Below are 20446 nucleotides of genomic sequence, written 5' to 3'. Positions count from 1 at the left end.
CTACAGCACCAATTCTAAATGATGTAAAAACCCTTTCCAAGCAGCACAGAGGGGATGTATTGGTTTTTCCTCTCACCTTCCCTATATACACCCTAAAGCAAATTGGGCATTAAGCACTCCAGCTGTTAGTTTTGTTATGAAGATATTGTGTCCTCATGACACCAACCTGAAAAACCAATAGGGGTTGGGCTTTGTCAGCCGAAGAGTGAAGCTGGTAGATCACTGTTGAAACTCTTCATGGGTGTTTAAGTTTTCCTGGAAGCATTATTAAAATGGGGAGGGTGAATGGCTTTAGAAGTCACTTCCAGCAAAAAGGGAAGGAGCAAACATACCTGACAAACTGGCTGAATAAGGCAGTCGTGTTCCGGATGATACGAGCAGCTTGGGACTCTTCAAGCTGGCATCTCTGCAGTGTTAAACCATCATCCATATGACCTTCCTGATGCAGTATGACCTACCCAAAGGGCAAGGGACAGTGGGGTTAGGTTACACATGATCCCACAACTGGGCAGTCAACATTTCCTGCAGTATTTCCTTCTTACTCCTTTCCCTAACAGAGCTCCCCTGGGTCCATTTCGAAAATGGAACATTAACAATGTTATTTCACCCATATGCCCTGTTCCTGACATATGAATCATTCCTGAGACACGGTGCTTTGATGAAAATGAAATTTTATGTGCCACCATAGTATCAGTTATGATAAATTCCATGGGCCTAGATTACCACTTTGAAAGGGGGAAAACATATTGTATAATAGATGCTTTTTCCTACTGAAATGAACATAGAACCTTATCCTTGGATATGGGAAAAGTCACTTCTTTCAGAGCCCTCCGGAGAGAAATTGGGAAAAACAGCACAATTTAAAGCAAAGCTCTTCCCTGGGATCAGGCCTGCATTTCTCTACTGAAGGGAAGCTCCCTTGGGTGTTACCTCTATTCCTGGGGAAAGCGCTCAGGATGGAGGTTACAGAGAGGATTGGAAAGCACGGTTCTATAGTCAGTTGATGTAAGTTTTACTCCTGCTGGGCTTCTTAAAAGCTGTATGACTCTAGGTAAGCTACTTAATCTCTTTCTGCTTCAAGTCCACCATCTGCAACGGACTTAAGTTATTATTAAGATTATATAATTGACATGTAAATAATTTGAGCATGGTTGTTAGAATACAATGGGTATTCACCAAGTAATTGTTGCAGGAGATAGTACAATATGCACTTTAGCCCAGTTATCTGAGAGTTATTTAATGATTATCAAGGGCTTCTGCACATAATTTTTTATTGCGGATAGTAGCTTCAGTGCGGAGGTAAACATTTCCCCTTAATAGGGCTGATATGCATAGAGATGTTACGTAAAATGGTTTGACTCTGGTTCAAGTCGGGACCAAATCCTGATTCAAATTCCTTGATACGACTAATTTCTATGAAAGGAGAGATCATTTGTAGGTCCTGGAAGCCAGTCTGTATGTCAACATTAACCAAATATATAGCTCTAGAATAAGAATCTTGGTTCTTATTTTAGCATGAACAACTTATTTTACTTTCCATGTGAAATTTTTTATTTTGAAGATACACACTGATTGAATCAAGTCACATAGCAAGCAGAATAAAACTTCAAAAACTAAATTTTAAGATATTGATTTAAAGATTTTTCAACTGACATCAACCGTCCATAATTATGTGTTGCCATGTAATGTTTCAACAGATATACACATAGTATAATCTATGTTTATTTTTGACAAAATACTTGCTGTCCTTTTCTATGGACTGTAGCTTAAGTGCTGGCAAAGGATGGTCTTACCGTTGGAGTTACCAACTGCTAGAAACATTACTTTGTTAGAACTTCACAGCAACTCATTAAAGTACTACAGTTACATTTCAGTTCAAGACTTTTGGTCCCAAAAGATTAGAAAACTTGATAAGAAAAGTCTAAACTGGTCAGCTAAGGGGGAAAAAAATTAGGGGAAATGAGGGTTGTTGGAATGTTGGTATTACATGTTCTATTGATTTCAGAAGCCCAGTTTGTAGGCTTCTCTAACATGGATGAATTTTCTAATCCAAGGACAGAGAGCAGTAGCCCAAAGTGACTTAGCCATTCAAGTGTTTCATTGTGTTTCTTCTCTCATGGTTGTGGTTTCCCCAGGCTCCTATTGCATTTATTTCACCAAACACTTAACAGAGTTGGACATCAGCATATTTTTATGGGAGTGGATTTATTCCCTCCTTATGAGAAGTATAGCTTATCAAGGGCTGGGAATTAATACTAATTAGAGGAGTTATCTCTCAAATCCACATGCACATCCTAGCAGTTAGATAGACCAACTATTGTCCCAGAAGAAAAAGGCAAGGACAGGCAAGAGGAGTCAACAATTACATCTGGGATCTACCCACACCGTAGAGTATCATATTGCACCCAGAATTGCAGCCAAAGTCTATTCTTCTCAAATATTGCCATTGTCTTAGTAGGGTTGAAAACCTACAGAAGAGCTACATGATATGATTATGCTGTACAGAGTGTTTAATTTTTTTTTAATGAAATACTGGTAGCTAATTTTTTGGCATCTATTTTCTATTTATCATTAATCTCAGGGAGTAGCCTAACTGCTGGAGTGTAGACTCTGTATGTTTCAACTGAATATCCTGTTTTCTAAGGTCATTCCATTTTGGGGGGACCCTGAATCCCAGCTTCTGCTGCCCTAGTACTGAAATTCTGGCAACAGAGATGGAGTAGAGAAAACCAAGGATGGTGCCAAATTTCTATTTTTCTTTCTATTGTTGATTTTGTATTGTGACTTTTTATTTAAGGGGATGTACAGTAGCTGTGAAATGGAGACTAACATACAGATGTGAGCATACAATGTAGTATGCGTTTCTACTTCCAGACAAAAATGGACTTACAATGAAATGTCATTTGTCTTTGTCACTATATCTTGACAATAGGATACTGGACTCTCTGCCATTGTCCATGTCTGCAATGATGGACATACGACTGTGTATGAAGAACTATATGTTAGTAATGATATAGAGGAACTAGGTGGGGGGGAGGGAATTGGAGAGGGGATAAGGGAAATGCCAGGAGCCTATGGAACTGTATCATAAAATGATAATAATAATAAAATGTAAAAAAAATTAGCACCTTATGGTTTGTTCTTAACATCTTTCCAGAGAAATTACATCATTACATTATGCTCTAACTGTAGTGTATACTCCTTCCTAGAACTTTATTCTCAGACTCCTTGACTACTGAAATCAAGCTACTTTAAGGGTTTTCCAAGAATAAAGACATTATATGTTTGACATTCATTCCCTGATTCATATCAGAAGAAATACTGCTACAACAATTGACTTTATGGCAAAAAGATACTACATGTCTCCAAATCTAAGCTAGTTTCCCACTGTGACACTTTATGATGGCCTACTCAAATTTGGAGATATTCTCTGTGGATATAGCATTTTGTTTCTACATTTGGTTCCTGTGGGCTTGTTACTATGCAATCTACATTTTCTCTGTAGAGATTCTATTCTATACCCACATTATGAAAATTGTGCACTAACTCCATTATCCAAATAAATGAGAAGAGCAATGATGTAGATAATCCCAAAACAGCAAACCACTGGAAGTCATTTAGATCAGATTTTAGGGTACATTAAACAAATCCAACCCCTCCTAACAGAACTGCCATGCAGCTTTTTTTAAATTGAATATGAGGACAAAATAATCAAAGTAGACATAAACCAGAGGAACACCATACAATGTCATAGGATTATTCTTTAGGGTAGCTAAAAAGAAAAATATCATCATGATCACCTGACGCTCAGAATTGCTTCTTTTGCTAGTCACTTCCAACTCAGTATAAAGCAACTGTAGACAGGCTCCCTGACCCCTCACCTTTCTTTTAAGAGGTCCCAGGCGAGATGTTTTGGCATCTTGTGCTTTGTAAGTCACCCACAGACCACTGGCTATGTGCTGAACAAAACAGACAGAGTCTCCATATTTGATTTCTGGAACTCCCATGCCTTCTATATCACGCTTGTGACTAGAATCCAATTTCTCCTTGATTTCCTATTTCACACACATGGAAAGAAACAAACACAGGCATCTCTGCTGAAATGTAAACTCAAGACAGAACATATCAGCAATGCAGACTTTGTAATCCAGGGAGCTAATCACCAACATCACAATGTTCCTGTCCAAGTCAGGTTAAAAAAAATTTATATATATATATATAAATAATATATAAATAATGAGAAGGCAGGCAATAGTACCTCTATTTTGATCTGATTTTATATAAATCTCCACTGTATTTTTCATTTTCTTCATCCTAACTTTGGTACATTAAGCTAATCTTTTACTAGTCAATTAACTTATTTTCAGCAAGTGATAGCTTCTGTAATTTAAATGATCATTTTACATAAATGTCTTGACTCAGGAGTTTTAAACTTACTGATATACAAATCTATGAAAATCAGCTGCAAATGGAGACTTTGAATGATAGGAGGTGCAACTTTACATAAGCTAATACAGTCACTTGCATGTTAGCCTCTTAGGGCCTCCTTAATTGTGCATGAAGTCAATGGGTTCCATTATTCACTTGTCATGGTTTCACTACCTATTCACCGTGTAAAAGATGAATATTTCCTCTGCAGGTGATAACCACTCAGCGTCCCTTGACATGCCTGCCTGTTGCAAGGGTGTGTCATGAAATAGATACCTAATTCTCACCTTCTTATCAGTCAGGGACAGTGTGGCTGAATTCTGAATGGCTCTACTCTATTTCTACTTCTTTTCTACGCCTTGCCTTAAGTTGCTCATTTGTAAAAGCGATTAACTAGATGGCATTTTCATTTTTTTTTTTTTACAAAATAAAAACCCTCATCAGAAGCCACTTATCCACAAAAGTCAGTTTCTCCTGCTGTGTTTCCCTGTTGAGCCCTCAGCATATCATAATGTTTGTTTACATGACACTTTTTTTTTAAGTCAGGCTACGCAAGAATCAGGTCAAATTTCAATTAACTTTGGATTTTTAATACAGAGAGTTCAGCACCAGTTATCTGATGGCTACATATTGAGGCAATAAATCTATATAACGGTAATTTTTTTTTAGTAATTCAATGATTGTGTTTCTTGCTTCAACTCTCATTTCTCTTAACCCTTCATAAAAGCAAAATTTTGTATACATTCAAAACGTCTTCAGCAGTATTAAAATAAACAAACTCTAAAAATATGTATGTTACAACATTATCTGTTATTAAAAGTGACTTCTTATTTTTCAAGATAAACATTTGTAGAATAACACATTCTGACTTTATGTAACATAAGGTTATGGGAATACAGAATTTGATATACTAGGATTTTCTTAATAAGCATTTGGTCAAGAATGCACTGCATCATAGAAGCTGTTACATCATCAAATATTAATCCAAAACTGCAAAAACAATTTAATATAAAATAATGAATTTATTCCATAAAACAGTGATAATTGATTTTTGTCTGAGATATATTCATATTTCAGAACTCAAGCTACTAGCAAGACTAGATGCCAAAAGCCTCCATGTCTAACCACAGCCAAGTATTGACATAAAAACAACACATAATGCAACTGTGAAATATGAGTAACTTCACTAATCTAATAAATCCTGCCTAAAATAATGCAAATTTCCAAACTACTCATGAACATGTCTACTTTGTTTTCGCTTTTTAATTATTTAAATATGGCTTTTCCAAAAGTAAAAAATACTGGAATTTCCTTTTCTAGAGTCACTGAAATGAATCCTTTTGATTGGAATCAGAGTCTCTCTGTGCCGTTGCATTGACTGAACATTTTCCAAAGTTCTTTGATAGCCACTGGATGATACTGGAAACAAGCAAAACTAAGATACAGAGACAAACAACCAACACTAAAAGCAATCAACCCCAACCCCAAACAACAATAATGGTACATCAGGAAGGAAGTAGGAGAGTTCAATATGAGAGAAATCTGGGGCCTGGCGGCGTGGCCTAGCAGCTAAAGTCCTCGCCTTGAAAGCCCCGGGGTCCCATATGGGCGCCGGTTCTAATCCCGGCAGCTCCACTTCCCATCTAGCTCCCTGCTTGTGGCCTGGGAAAGCAGTAGAGGACGGCCCAATACATTGGGACCCTGCACCCGTGTGGGAGACCTGGAAGAGGTTCCAGGTTCCCGGCTTCGGATCGGCCCGTTGTGGCTCACTTGGGGAGTGAATCATCGGATGGAAGATCTTCCTCTCTGTCTCTCCTCCTCTGTGTATATCTGACTGTAATAAAATGAATAAATCTTTAAAAAAAATGTATTTAAAAAAAAAAAGAAGAGAGAAATCTGATTTGGCTCACAGAAGTGTAGTGGTTTGCTTTTGACTTGGGCATGAGTTAATAATCTACTTTTGCTTGACCATGGCACCAGGTATGGCTACATTACTGCCAGAAATCAAAGCTTCCTAAAGATGATGGCTAATTAATTACCTCCTTTTAGATTCGTCTGCATTATGTGGAACATCTCATTTCTGAGGTTCTTACATACTGCATGCTTACCCAATTGGACCGTGAGTGCTTATCTTGACAAACCAAATATTTTCTTTCTTTGGCCCTTTTCTGACAACTATACTTTCTGCTTAGAATTCCCCTACCTCATCTCTGCATCTTGCCAGCTATATTGCTTATAGCTTAAATTATTCTGTATATTATGATGTTTTCAAATCCCAAAAGCTTCTTGGCTGGGGAAAAGACTGTCATTCCGAGGGCTAGCTAATTGTAGAGATAAAATGGGGACCCATTATTTACTTTTTTGAAATGGAAATCAGCCAGTCCAGAGCCATATCTCCATCTGTCCACAGACCCTGGAACAGGACACTGCTCGGCCTAGCATCCCAGTGCTAAGGACCAGGTACTTAGAGACCACTGCTTACACCCTACTGAAGTTATTCTGACTAGCAAATACTAGGCTGCCTACCCTGTGTTGCTTAGACTATGGAAAACCAAATAAAGGTAGAAACTTAGGCTCTTCCCCTAACAATGTCCCTTCTGCCTTCTGACCAATGCCAGTAACACACCATTGTCCTGTTGCTAATCCTGGGATTATAATTCACATTATTATCTGAGCCTCTGCTGTGACAGCATCTGACCAACTATCATATTAAAAACAAAACAAAAAACCAGAACAACAACTCATCCATGAAGCCTTCCCCAGGTTGAAAGTTGGAGGACATTTTTGTATCTCTACTGATCTCATAACCTGGCTGAGACCACAGGACAGCGGCTGTGCAATTCTTACAACAGTGAAGGATTCATTTGGGAGCACATCTTTCATATGAAAATCAATCCAGAATCCATAAGCCAATCCTCTTTCTTACATATTTCTTGCCCTCCAGGATACAATTATCTGGCCCTCATCACCCAGGACCAGTTATCACATAACTAGTAACAATCTTCCTTTGCTCCAAAATCATTGAAAACATTCAAACAGCCAGTGCTGCTATTTATCCTGTCTTAACCAATAGTTTTCATTGAAACCACAAAAACACTTTTTCCTACATTTCTCTCCATCCATTCATTTGCCTGGGACTGCTTCTGGTATTTCCCCATGTGGACCTGCATTGGAGTGGGGGTATATCCCTTCCTCCTGGGAACCATGAGTAACCAATTGTGTTTTCAATACCAACCATTTCCTGACTGATTTACTCTGACACAAATGAATAATAGTAGTATCTACTTTTTAAAAGATTTTATTTGAAATGCAGAGTTTTAGGAACAGGGGAGAGAGGGAGAAGATGGGAGAGAGAGAAAAAAGGGGAGAGAAAGAGAGAGAAAGAGAGAGAAGGGGAGAGAGGGAAAAGAAGAGGGATGAAGGCAGGGAGGAAGAAAGGGGGAAGAAATTTCTAGTTTTCATACCCCAGAGAGCAGCAATGGCCTAGGCTGGGCCAGGTCAAAGTCTGGAGCACCTCCTCTGTCTCCCATGTGGGAGTTGGGGTCCAAGCAGTTGGACAATCCTCCACTGCTTTCTCAGCCACATTTGCAGAGAGCTGGAATGGAAGCAGACCTGCCAAGTCTCCAGCTGGCACCCCTATGGAATTCTAACCCTGCAGGTGGCGGTTTAACCCACTATGCCATAGCAATGGTCCCTAAAATTGACCTTTCAAACAGGTATAATACAGCTGTCCCTACCAGATTCCCAACTCATGAAGCACAAAACAGAGATTTGTTCATCTTTGTATTGCGCTTAGTGTTCTGCTGAAAATAGGTTGCAATTATTTTTTATTGTTTTGCTGGCATTCAATTTGTGCATCTGTTTTTATACATCAACATTGCTTATATTAGATAATGATGAGCTAATCCAAGAAGGAATCACGACTTGGCCTAATAGATACTGAAGGGCAATAATCATTATCCTCTGCCACCAGTGAGCTTATTAACAAGATGCTTGTAACCATATCATAAGTGCTCACCAGTACTGATCAAGTTGGGCTAAGATTCCTTGAAGGACGAAGATGGGAACTAGATTATTTGTTCAGTGTTTAGCCTGAACCAGGCTTCCTGCAAAGTTCTTTACATTGACAGCCATATCACATAGATTATCAAGGACCTAGAAATTGTAAAGTATGCATATGACACATGTCAACCACTTTCTCTAAATTTTCCAATATCTCTATTGTTTATTATTTTATTTTTATGATATATGGAGGCTTTCAGAACTTGAGAGCAACTCATTCACTGCTGCATAGCTAGGTGTTAATGAAACAGAATCCAAAACTCAGGTCTAATTCCAAAGTCCCACAGTCACTTGAACAGAACTATTTGAATCGTTATTAGCATCATTACTGTAGTCAAGTAACTAAGTATGGTTAAATATGTAAAGGCATTATGAAGAAAAACTAAAAATACACTATCATTTGGGAACAATGGCTTTGCGTTCATAGAAGCTACAGGAGTTATACACACATGTCAATAATCACTGCAAGGTGAGATAGCTTATTCCAACTGTGATTGGAATTTGGAAGGGAAGACAACAGACAAGCGCAGTAGAGATGGCTTTATACTAGGTTTACACCTCACATGAGTTTATCCCAGGCAGAGAAAAGGGACAATGTTCAGAAAATGCTATTCTAGTATGGTGGGCCTGGTGTGCAAGCGGGATGAAATCCAGTTAGGCACTTGAATAAAAAATCATGACTGTGAGCTCTGGCCTATAAATTCAGATTTCTCAAACTCAGTATCAGTAGACTTTGCATGGCAGAAGGTGGCACAGATACTCATCTGATTGTAAGAGAAGGAATATGATGACCATGTATGCTCTTACTAATCTTACAGTACAAAGCAAACAACACAAAAATCCAAATGGGTGCCTGAGCTCTTGTTTAGTGCAGTATTTTTGCCTCTTTTCCTCAAATCACTATCTGGAATACCTGTTAGGAAAAGAAAAGCAGGTTACAAGAAACCTCTGATACACAGAGAAGCAAGGCTAACAAACCCGAAAAGAAATATGGTTAGAGATGTAGCATTAGTATCCAGGATGATATCCTAAATAAATTGCATGCTAATTCGTGCTTTCAGAGTGAAATCTATTGTTATTCATAATTTAAAATGTTTATACCCAGAGAAGTCAGTAAAGAGCTTTTCTGACATTGTCTATACACACCCACGATTTTCAGAAGAAAAGTAGAAAGGGGAAGAAGGGACAACCATGCATTGGAGACCTGGGTAAGCCTTTAATAAAGTCCCATTTACCTATTCCTGTAGGAAGCATTCAATAACCTCTGGTAATTAGTGCTCCAGCAGAGTCCACTTCTGAACGTATCATTTAGAATCTGAGCCCTTGCTAGTAGTGCCTTAAATAAGCATACACTGTAAGACACTGGCAGGCCAAAAAGCTGACTGTGGATCCTGTTAGGCAGGAAAATAAGGAACACCTTCTGCTACGTATAGCAGGCTGGGGGAGCACAAGTCATAGCAGTGGGCTCTTTTCCCTATACCTTCACCTCGAGGCAGGCAGCACTGCTCCCAGGAACTTAGGTCATCATCTTGGTGTTGTTTAACCCTCACAGAAGCCCTCCAAGACCTGTGATTTCCCTCTGTATTTCCACCAAGAAGAATACTTCCACTTGAATCTTTAAAATTCTTTGCAGATTTTGTTTAAAATTCAACTGCAGCTCATGATGTTGTCTCTAAATATCTGAATTTTTTTAAGATTTATTTGAAAGCTAGAATGACAAAAAGAGGGATAGAAAGAGAAAGTGATATTTCATTCACTGGCTCACTTAGAAAACAGCTGCAATTAGCCTGGGCTGGACCAGGCTGAAGCCAGGTGCCTAGAATTCCATCTGGGTCTCTTGTATGAATGTCAGGAGCCCAAGAACTTTTGGCCATCTTTTGGTTTCCCAGGCACACTAGCAGGAAGCTGGATCAGGAGTAGCTGCCAAGACTTGACCCTGTGCTCCAAGGTGGGATGCTGACATCACAAGTGGTGGCTTAACTTGTGGTTCCACAGTGCTAATTCCAACACTTGAAGCTTTTTGAAAATATTTCTTTATTTGAAGGGGGTGGTGAGAGGGACGGGGGGATAAAGATGAAATGTTGGGAGGGACAGGGGGAGGGAGAGAGCAAGAGCATATACAACTTCAATTTTCCATCTGCTGGTTCAATTCCCCAAATGGCTACAATGGCCAAGGACTGTCTAAGATAGAACCAGGAGCCCAGAGTTGCATCTGGTTGTCTGACATGCATAGCATGGGCCCAAGCACTTGGGCCACCCTCTGCTTCTGTTCCAGGCACATTTTCAGATAGCTGTGTTGGAAGTGGAGCAGCTGGGACTCAAGTGTTTGCTTCTGATATGGGATGATGGCATTACAGGCAGCGGCTTAGCATGTGGTGATGCAAGGCCAGCCCCTCAACAGCTGAATCTTAATGTTCACATTTTCCCTGTTTTCTCTTTTGCTGTATACCCTTCTTGTCTCCAACTAATAACTGGATGAGGAAATACTAGTCAAAGCAAAGGACTGGCAGAATAGAACTGCTTACTGTGCTGAAGTTTTCATAACCTCATGCACCAAGAGCCTGGCTGCCACTTCTTTTGGGGTTGCTGAAGGTTATTAAGGTTGAAGGGCATATGCAAAGTAGGTAGCGAAGTCACATTTGGTCAGGGAGAGAGTGCTTAGTATATGTAGAAATTTGGTAAATGTGTATTAAATTGAACTGGACAGTTTTGCTCATTGAGAAAAAATTTTATCTAACTGGGAACAGTGGTAGCTCTACGTCCCTATACAACAAAACAGGAAAAATGTGAGATCCTATGTCAGTAGTTTCAGGACTTAAGGTATAATCACTTAAAATATGTTTCTAAGGCACTTTGAAAAAAGATATAAAATAAATGGCAACACATAATAGGCCCTGCTATAACTATTAATTCACCCTTCCCTGAAAGGAATTCAGTGCTATAAACCGACATTGAGACATGACATCTAAATAGTATTGCCATGCCAGAGTAAATATTAGATCACATTATCTGACAATCCTTGAGGAATGGCACTGCAATGTCAGGACCGTAGATAAATGATGTGAAATCAAGTTCACAGAAATTTGCCTTAGATATTCAAAATAAAATGAATCTTTTCTTCAATGTGCACAGTGATGGGGTAATGATAGCAAGATGAGAACACTCTGATGACAGAACATTTCCGTAATGATGGAGGATGAAAGGGAATGGATCTCACTTTGCACTTTGGTGTGTGACCAACAACATTTAGGCACCCCTTCTTCAGCAAGCAGTTTTCAAGCTTACTACTTGTTATACACTCTGTGATAATCAGGATGCAAGAAAAGGAGGGGCAGGGGTCCTTGTTATCCAGGGGATCCTGCTGGAGGGAGGGCATGAACATGGTTTCCTCCCAAAAGGGTTACTTGGCACCTGTCTGGCAGGTATGAGAATGGAGCTCACCGGCAGCAGTGTAAGGAGGGTAAAGGCACTGCAGGCATAGTTTTGGTGGTGAGGAAAAAAATTAACACATCAAAGACATAGATATTTAGTATTGTGGAGCTCAACACAACTACAAACAAGCGGCAAGAGACGTCATGGAAGGGCAGGTAGGGATCAGATCAGAAAGCAGCTTTTCTGGGAGACTTCTGATGAGGCACCAAGAGATGAAGAACTGCATCTTGGGTTTCACAGAGAGCAAGTGGGAGTCACAGCCAGATTTAGGAAACTGAACCCATACCATGTCTTATCCCATTCGGCTTTCAGATGAAAGGAACTAAGTTGGGATGCTGCCTTTTGGAGGCAATACATCCCAGACCTCCAGTAAGGTTTGGCCCACCATGCTGAAATGTGTGTGCTGGATGCAGTGGTTGGTAGGGAGAGACCCTGGCCAAGATCATATTCCGATAATTATCCTACAGACTCACACAACTTGCTGAAAGGCTTCCATGTGATTTCATTTGATTCAGGCCCAGCAGCTGCATCTTGTACCGTGTGCACACAAAATCCAGAGGGGCACCTGCCATCTTCCTTGTAAGGGAATCTTGCACAGGCTGTTAACATGCACCTGTAGCTGTCCCATGGCCCCTGATTTAGCAGCCATGGCTGTCACAGGCTAATACAACCTGACAGAAAACCCCAGAGTGGGATTTCATCATTACCCAGCGCTCATGGCCCAGCTAATGCAGCATCCTCCTAAAATATGTGACTGAAATCCAAACAGCACACTCCCCAGGAGTTGCTATTTTCTAGTCTTCAACATATGGATAGGATTGGATAGACAGCATGTTTCTTCCCCTGTACCATCACTTATAACATGGCACACCATCTCCATCTCTTGGTATTCCTTTCCACCAACTTCCCTCAGCTCCTGTGGACACTACTTCAGGCAACTGTCTGCTGTCTTCTGTATTGCTCTTACTGCCATGACGTAACAGGTGAGGTCTGGCAAGAATACTCAATACCACAGCACTGTTGAACAGCAAAGGAAAGCAATGTTAAACCTTTGTTTTCTGGAATCCATCCCTACCGCCCAGAAGCGAAGCACACATGAATGCATTGAAAGAGGATCCCCTGTGCCTAATAAGGTAAGTATATGTTTATTGGGAAGGCATGCATGGATCCTTAAAAATTACGGCATCCCCAGTGTTCTCCCAAAGCTAAGTGAACTGTGCTTGGTGAGGCCTCCCACTGAGTCTTTCTTTCCTATGATGTTTCACAGTCTAAGATGCCCAAATTCCATGTTCACACAACCTCCCAAGGAAGGCCCAGTGTTTGGTGTTAACAACCATATCATATCTCTGTCTGTGAAGCATTGGCAATTTTAATTCTGCTTCCTTACAAATTGAAATGAAGGTACTGGGGAAGAATGGAATTGCCCAGAGAATTCTTTAAAGCCTCTAACATAACTGACTCCAAAGAAATATAACCACACTGCCAAGTGCACAGTGTGACTCATGGGTGACTTTCACCTCCAGTTCTGCTATGCTGGTGAACCCCATGGTATCATGACTTTTCAGCCATCAGTTGTTTGTCTCTGTATGCATGGAAACAACAGTAAAATGGGAGAGATAAGCAATAGGCCTTTGGGGGGTAACCGAGAGTCTAGAGTAGTGCCAAGCGCAAGGAATTTTAAAAGAACTCCATGATGCTCTGAGCTTTTGCAGCTGCCCCTGGAGACCATAACACATTGATGAGCTGTGCTCCTGCAGTCTGAGCCAAGAAAGGAATGCAATGGGGAGGATCTCCTTGGGGCAAGATTCTGCCAGCTGCCTGGAAGGTTGCCAGATTCCTTTGCTATAAAAACAACCTCTTTTTGAAATGATGAAGGCCCCGTAGTCACTGTTTTGTCTTAGGAAAGTGCATCTCCAGTAGGCCAAAAAGAAAGTGATAGGGTGTTCAGATAAAATGGCAAGTTGAAATTCCCAGGAACACACTTGGCTGGTGATTACCTGTGACAAATCATTTCCAGTTTTCTATTTCCCACTCTACCCCCCACTTGATCACACCCCCTACTGCACAACCCTGGTGCATCCCTGGGAAGAATGTGATTGTGTCCATCTCTGGTCTCACAACTTCACTGCTGCATCATGTCATTGATTCTTTTACCAAATTTCACTGTCCTAACCCACTTCCCGAAGCTAAAAATGTTTACTACACAGTTTCAAATTTGAATTCAAACATTCCATTTGTGCTGGAAAATGCAGAAAGAAATGATGGTGTCTGGAAGGACATGTTTTCTAAAAACCGGAATGAAACCAAGGAGCCAATGCACACTTGGGGAAGGAAAGCAAGGGAAGGCTTCATTTGAGAGGCATTGGGAAGATACGGGAAGATACACTTTCAAATATTTGAAACATAGGTGCACAAAAAGATTAAGTGTACATTGGGCAACTTGACGAAGGAAAAAAAATCTGTATGCCAGAGTTTCTCTGCATACAAAGACCTTAGAAAAATAAAAAGAATGGAAAAAAGCATGTTGTGCCCCATTTTCAAGGAAAGGCAGAGCTGAAAGATTGTTCTCTACTAATGCATTTGGAAGCAGACCTGTCCATTTCACTCATAGTTTTATAAAAACAGAATTGTCAATAACCCTTTACTGAAGTTGTGTTTAGAACATATATCCAGATCTATTTCTGGAAAACAACAAAGAAGAATGCAACAGGAGATGAATCTCCCAAAGGAGCTGTTGAGCTGTCATCTGAAGCGTAAGCTTCCTGGTAACGGTGCACACGTCTGTTCAGAGACTCTCTCAATGCTTGGATGATCTTTCCAGAACAGTCATAAAGCAGCAGAGCATCCAGCTGTCCATCAGAAGTTAGTGCAGCATGTAGCTGTGACCATTCAACCAGATCCAGCTCTGAGTTATGTGAGCAAAATCTGGCTGCACATTAAAGATGGAGCTTCAGAAAGAAAACAGCTGTCCATGGACACATCAAATGGCAAAGCTATTCACTTGGGGTTAGCTTGAATGTCATAGGATCCATTCACAATGAAAATGGAGATATATAAGAAAAGGGCAACCTGTGGAATAGAGATAGCCACAGAAGAGAAGTAAATGGGGTAACTTTTTGTAAGAATCTCAAGATGTTGATTTATGTAGAATTATGTCTCCTCTGCATTTTTTTTCTGAAGGAAGCCGCATTCTTGATTTCAATGAAATGACTTTGATTGATACCTCTATGTCACCACTGCCTAACAGCAGTGAGTAAAGCATATAATTTGGAAGCTATTACACTCATAATGCATTAAACAGCAACAATAAGTTCCACTTTTCTCTGCATAACAGTGTTTATTTCCGTGATGCTTGTTTCCAGTCTTCCTAAGGCCTTTAACCTTCATCCAAGGTACACAATCCTCTATGAGCTCAAAATCAAGAAAAAAGTGTGCATCATGATCCTGGTTTCCAATTTTGCATGGGTCCACCTACTTTGCGTTTAGTCAGAGTTCTACCCATAGGTTTCAGGACTTTCACTTTTACAACACAGTCAAAATCCACTTGATCATACCTTACCTTTGACGCCCGGAAGGAGAAGGCTGTGGACTTTGTGTCTGACTTTCCCCTGTCTTGCAGGAGGAGGCCTTGGTCTTCTGTCAAGGCCAGGTAGTGGCCTGTGGTGAGATGCCGGAGTCGGAAAGCCTGGCCCCACCGGATGTTACTCCCGCTCCAGCTGCACAGATGAAATAGACAAGAAGCTGACTTTATATGAAAACATGTCCTTTTCAATATTTATTCTGTGATTTCTCACACAGGCTAAGTTCTTTCTTAAGCGATACTACACCCATCTACAGTCTTGCCCTAGGAATCACATCTGCCTATAATGCATCACTGTGCTCTCTTTTGACCCCTCTTAAGAATGCCAATAAGGAACATGACGCTGATGGCAAGTCAATGATTTAATATAACCAGAAATTCCGCATTTTCCATTTTTACCTCACTTTACTACTAAAGAATCTTGACACAAAGAATCACGAGACAGAAGGAAGCTTGCCTTTTAACAGAAACCAACTTCTTGGAGGGCAAAACATTTCCAAACTTACCACCTGAACTCAAATATCTCACCACCTCAAACAGGCATATTTTAAAAAAACCTGTGCAGTTTAGCAGCTTAAATTTGCAAGGGAGACAAGCGTAAAACCCAGCAGATATTGTATTGTGTCCCAAGGATATAAACTGTATGGCAAAAAGGCAGGCATGTAGGAATACTGAAATAAGGGCAATCTTATGTTGAACATCAATCTTGTCCTCATTCTAAGTCCAACATATTAGTATTCAACAACAGATGTATTGTTATGGGAGAAATTATCCACTGAATAGTCAGAAGCTCAAATTTCATCTTTAATTTATAATAAAATGTTTCAAATTCTAAAATCACTATCTATTTGAACTGAGTTTTTGGAGCATCAAAGAATCCAAGTCACATTGGTAGTAGACAAATTCTTCACGTTCAGGTCTCTGGGGGGAAATGAACAACTGTAACTAGAAAAATATAAATTCAGTTATTTTGATCTTTCAAAAAGTCTGTTAAGAATACATTGCTGTCAGATCTTTAGCAGGGATGGAAACAGAATGTAAATGTCTCAAGGAAGTTAATGAGGGTGTGTTCCTTAAAGTAAATATTGCTCAATGGGGGTGGCACTGTGGTGTAGCACACTTAGCTGCCACCTGTGAGGCTGGCATCCCATATAGGTTCTGGTTTGAGACCTGGCTGCTCCATGTTTCATCTAGCTTCCCACTAATGCACCTGGGAAAGGATCAGAGGATGATTCAAGGGCTTGGGTCCCTGGACCCATATGGGGGACCAGGATGAAGCTCTTGATTTTGGCCTAGTCCAGTTCTGGCTGTTGCAGTCATTTGAGGAGTGAATCAGAAGATGGAAGATTCTATCTCTATCTCTGCCTTTAAAATACGTAACTCTTAAATATCACAGACTATGATTTTTCAGTAAATGATCTAGATGAGTGTGTGAAAACACTTTTTTTTAATGCCCAAGCCCATGCAGAGAATGATAAGAAAGCAGAGAAAGGAAACTGATGACCACATTTCACCTTCCTCCTTCATCCCAAGCAGTTTAGCTCCAGACTACCTGGCAAAGCCACTCAGCAAGATAAAGGTCCTGTCGACCACTGCCTTCACCCTGCAGAAGTCTGGCATTCTCACTTTTCTCACCCAGACTTGTGGCTGAAAACTCTACCTGCTGTTCCCTCCACCCAGACACAATGCTGTTGCTGCACAATTCTGATCATTGCTGTTATCTTCATAGCTATATTTCCATAGATCTTTCAGCATCCTGACCCTATGCTATCCTACTACGTGCCTACCTGTCACTGAGACCTAACTGCACTCCAGCTAATAAAGGAGACAAGAGGAATGATAAAACTTACCTGAGTTCAAGGGAAAACAAACAAGAAAGGAACACTGATGGATTTCAGGGCCACTTCTGAGCTTGTGGTTTCTAACTGTTGTGTGGCTGTGGTCTTGAAAACCACTCACCCTGTGTCTATGTGTGTGCATGTGTTTGGTTATGTGTGCTTTAGAACCAAAGCCCCCCCCCAAAATTATACAGCTGAGGTTTAAAACAAGGATTTTGAGTGCACTAGTGATATGGAGCAAATGAAATATTTAAGAGAATAAATATTGCTTGTAAAAAAGAGCAAGCTTGTAGTGAGAACTGCTCAGTTGTTCCATTACCTTATCCGAAGGGGTTCCACTCTCCACAGCGACCTGGCTCGTGTCCCAGCTCCCCCAGCTTCGAAGAATATCCTCCTGTGAGCAGAGTTGGTGATCAGGACCAGCAGGAGGGACAGCTCCCTGCCGAGGCTGCTGCAGCCCTGCTGTTTCAAGTTCTCCATGAGTCAACAAAACTCACAAGACAAAGGAAGACACAGTTCCCTAGCCTCACCCTGTTAGGGAGCCAAAATCAGGGTAATGAGGGAGAATTGCTCACCATCTATTTGTCATGGATGCTCATATATCATCAGGTGCACAATGAAACATGAGGAAAAGCATATACTCATGTTCACTCATACTCAGCTGTGTCTAATATGTCAAACACACGTTGCTTTGTTGTTTTCAGGTTAACCTTCTTGGAGTAGTTTTAAGTCTTATAAATGTATTTGTCCCATAAATACACACACAATATAGTGTGAATGCATTTCCATTGTTCTAGGAGACTTGGAATACGGTTTCAGGCTCAGTCACTGTAGTGTTTGTGATTTTATTACTATATTATTGTCTCCTTTTAAATAATGTATATATAAATAAAATGTGTACTCAGGAATAGTCTTAGATTGATAAAAATATTGCAAAGATTGTCTAGTGAGTGCCTGCACAGTCAGTTCCTCTTAATGTTATAATTTTGCATGAATGTAGATATTTGTCACAATTGGCTTTCACTTAAATTTCACCTTTAGTTTTCCACTCTGCATAATGGTTTCATGTCTTTTGCATTTGACAGTACAATTTCTCAGTCTTTTCAAGTTAAAAATGGAGTTTTGAGAAATACCAGTCAGGTATTTTATGAAATATCCCTTTCTGATATTCTGATGATTAGCAAAGTTTCTGCTTTGAATCTGCACAGCAAGGATGAACTGAGCAAGACCACATGTTACCTGGAATTAGACTGTTGCAGTTTAAGTTCAGGTCTCAAAGATCGAGGTCCCCAGGTATTCAGCACACCATACCCAACAGTGTTGTAAGCCTCTTCTAACCTCTGCTCAAGACTGATCACTTTACCATAGCTACATTCACAGATCCAAAGGCCACGTCTGCCCTAGAGGATTTGTCTGAATTACAGCAGATTCACTCAAGCCAAAGCAGTCCAGATGAAGATTTTGGAGACAATCAGCAGAGCTGGGAAGCAAAGTTATCAGTCTTTCTAAAGTTCATAAAAAAGATTGTGTGAAATATGTACAGGGATTTAAAATTTGTATATAAAAATAAAATTACTTTTTAAACTATTTCCACATAAACCTTTTAAGGTTCCCTCACATTTATTTTTAATTTCTGGAGAAACAATATAACTACAAATTGATTCAAAACACGGATTTAGAAATCAGGCCTGAATTTAAGTCTGTTATTTGGAAGGCCCTTGTCTTCTCTGTGCCTTAGCTTCCTCAGCTGCAAAATGGGCTTCATGAGGGATTTGAGGGATTTACATCATAAACAGCTGCAAGATTTTAAAAGGTTTCTTAAGGTACTCAATATTCAAACATGTTTGTACATACATAATCCAATACAGAAAATCAATTTTTCCCCAAATTTTGTTCAAATACACACAACTATTTTTAAAGATATTTTAAAAACACATTTTGATGACAATTACATTGTAACATCACATTAACCATGATTGTCTCTGGGAGGAGGGTCAGAAGGGACATTTCTAAACAGCCCACGTTACTCCATAGTTCTGACATTCCAGATGTTTCTGCAAAAGGCCCAGAAGAGAAGGAGCAGAGCAGTGACCTGCTGACCATCCGGGCGATGCTGTGGGATTGTCAGTGCTGCTCTCCCTTTCAGTGGGGTCCTAAGGGTTGCTCCAGTGGAGCGTAGGAGAGGTTCCCCCTAGGTCACGGTGGGACTAGCACCAGAGCTAGCACTAGAGGGCTCTCTACCTCTGACAGCTGAAGGATTCTGAATTGTTCATTTCTCCCATTTGAGACATATGGTGAGTTGCTCCGTTTAATCTGACAAGGCTATCAAGGTTGAAACAACCTGTTCCCGTTCTCTAAAACAATTCCAATGAGAGGTGTAGAGTGGGTGGTGAGCTGAGATGCTTTTGGAAGGTTGGCTGACAGCTTAGCCTGAGCTTCGACAGGTTAAGTGACTTATCCCTGGGTGTCTGACAAGGCAGAGACAGAGATGAGGATCTGAGTTTAGAATCATGGGCTTCCATGCTGGGCCTCTCCACATGGCTTGGATTCTGTCAGGCTTTGGAGAAAATAATGATTCCCTGTGGAGAGTCAGCACCAAGACGATGGGCAGCCTGCATGCCTTAGTGAGATCTCTTAGCAGGAACTCAGTCTCTTGGTTCTTCATGTTCCCTCAGACTTCCGTGCTACTTGAGCATCTTAACTAGCAATGATCTGACAACAGAACACGGCAATGAGGCTTGCCACTTGTCTCATTTAGGCATCACATAACACCAGGGCCTCCTGATTTGACTGGAGACCACTTGATAGAAAAATTTTCACATCCTGATAATACTAATGGACTGATCAGCTACCTACTTGCCTCACTCTGAAGCCCTTCAAACATTCTTAGGAAAGAAAAGTATAAAAGCCTTCTGATAGGTACTTGCTAGTTTCTCCTTTGTAGAAAAAAAAATAGGGCCTATGAAATCCCCAGGTAAGGGAAGGCCTCCTCTGATCTTGGTTCATCGATAGCAAGCATACCTGCTTCAGTGTGGCCTGGAAACTTATCTCCATCTACTCCATTCTCCCCTCTCCTTTTAAGCAGGATGCTGCAGAATCCCTCAAC

At 40.5% G+C, this 20446-nt stretch overlaps 1 protein-coding gene across 1 annotated transcript in view; it reads right to left on the bottom strand.

Annotated features, from left to right (window-relative positions):
* RYR3 (ryanodine receptor 3) overlaps nucleotides 1–20446 on the bottom strand; it is a 602723-nt gene that overhangs the window by 247696 nt on the left and 334581 nt on the right. The window contains exons 10-13 of the mRNA XM_058666116.1: nucleotides 17660–17734; nucleotides 15482–15638; nucleotides 3882–4055; nucleotides 333–454 (exon numbers count right to left, since the gene is read on the bottom strand). Of these exons, the coding sequence (XP_058522099.1) occupies nucleotides 333–454; nucleotides 3882–4055; nucleotides 15482–15638; nucleotides 17660–17734 (528 nt within the window). The remainder of the gene's footprint in view (nucleotides 1–332; nucleotides 455–3881; nucleotides 4056–15481; nucleotides 15639–17659; nucleotides 17735–20446) is intronic.

The sequence above is a fragment of the Ochotona princeps genome, chromosome 6 (genome assembly GCF_030435755.1).
Source record: "Ochotona princeps isolate mOchPri1 chromosome 6, mOchPri1.hap1, whole genome shotgun sequence".
Lineage (NCBI taxonomy): Eukaryota > Metazoa > Chordata > Mammalia > Lagomorpha > Ochotonidae > Ochotona > Ochotona princeps.
The sequence above is the reverse complement of the archived record's forward strand: the minus strand, read 5'-3'. Positions and strand labels throughout refer to the sequence as shown.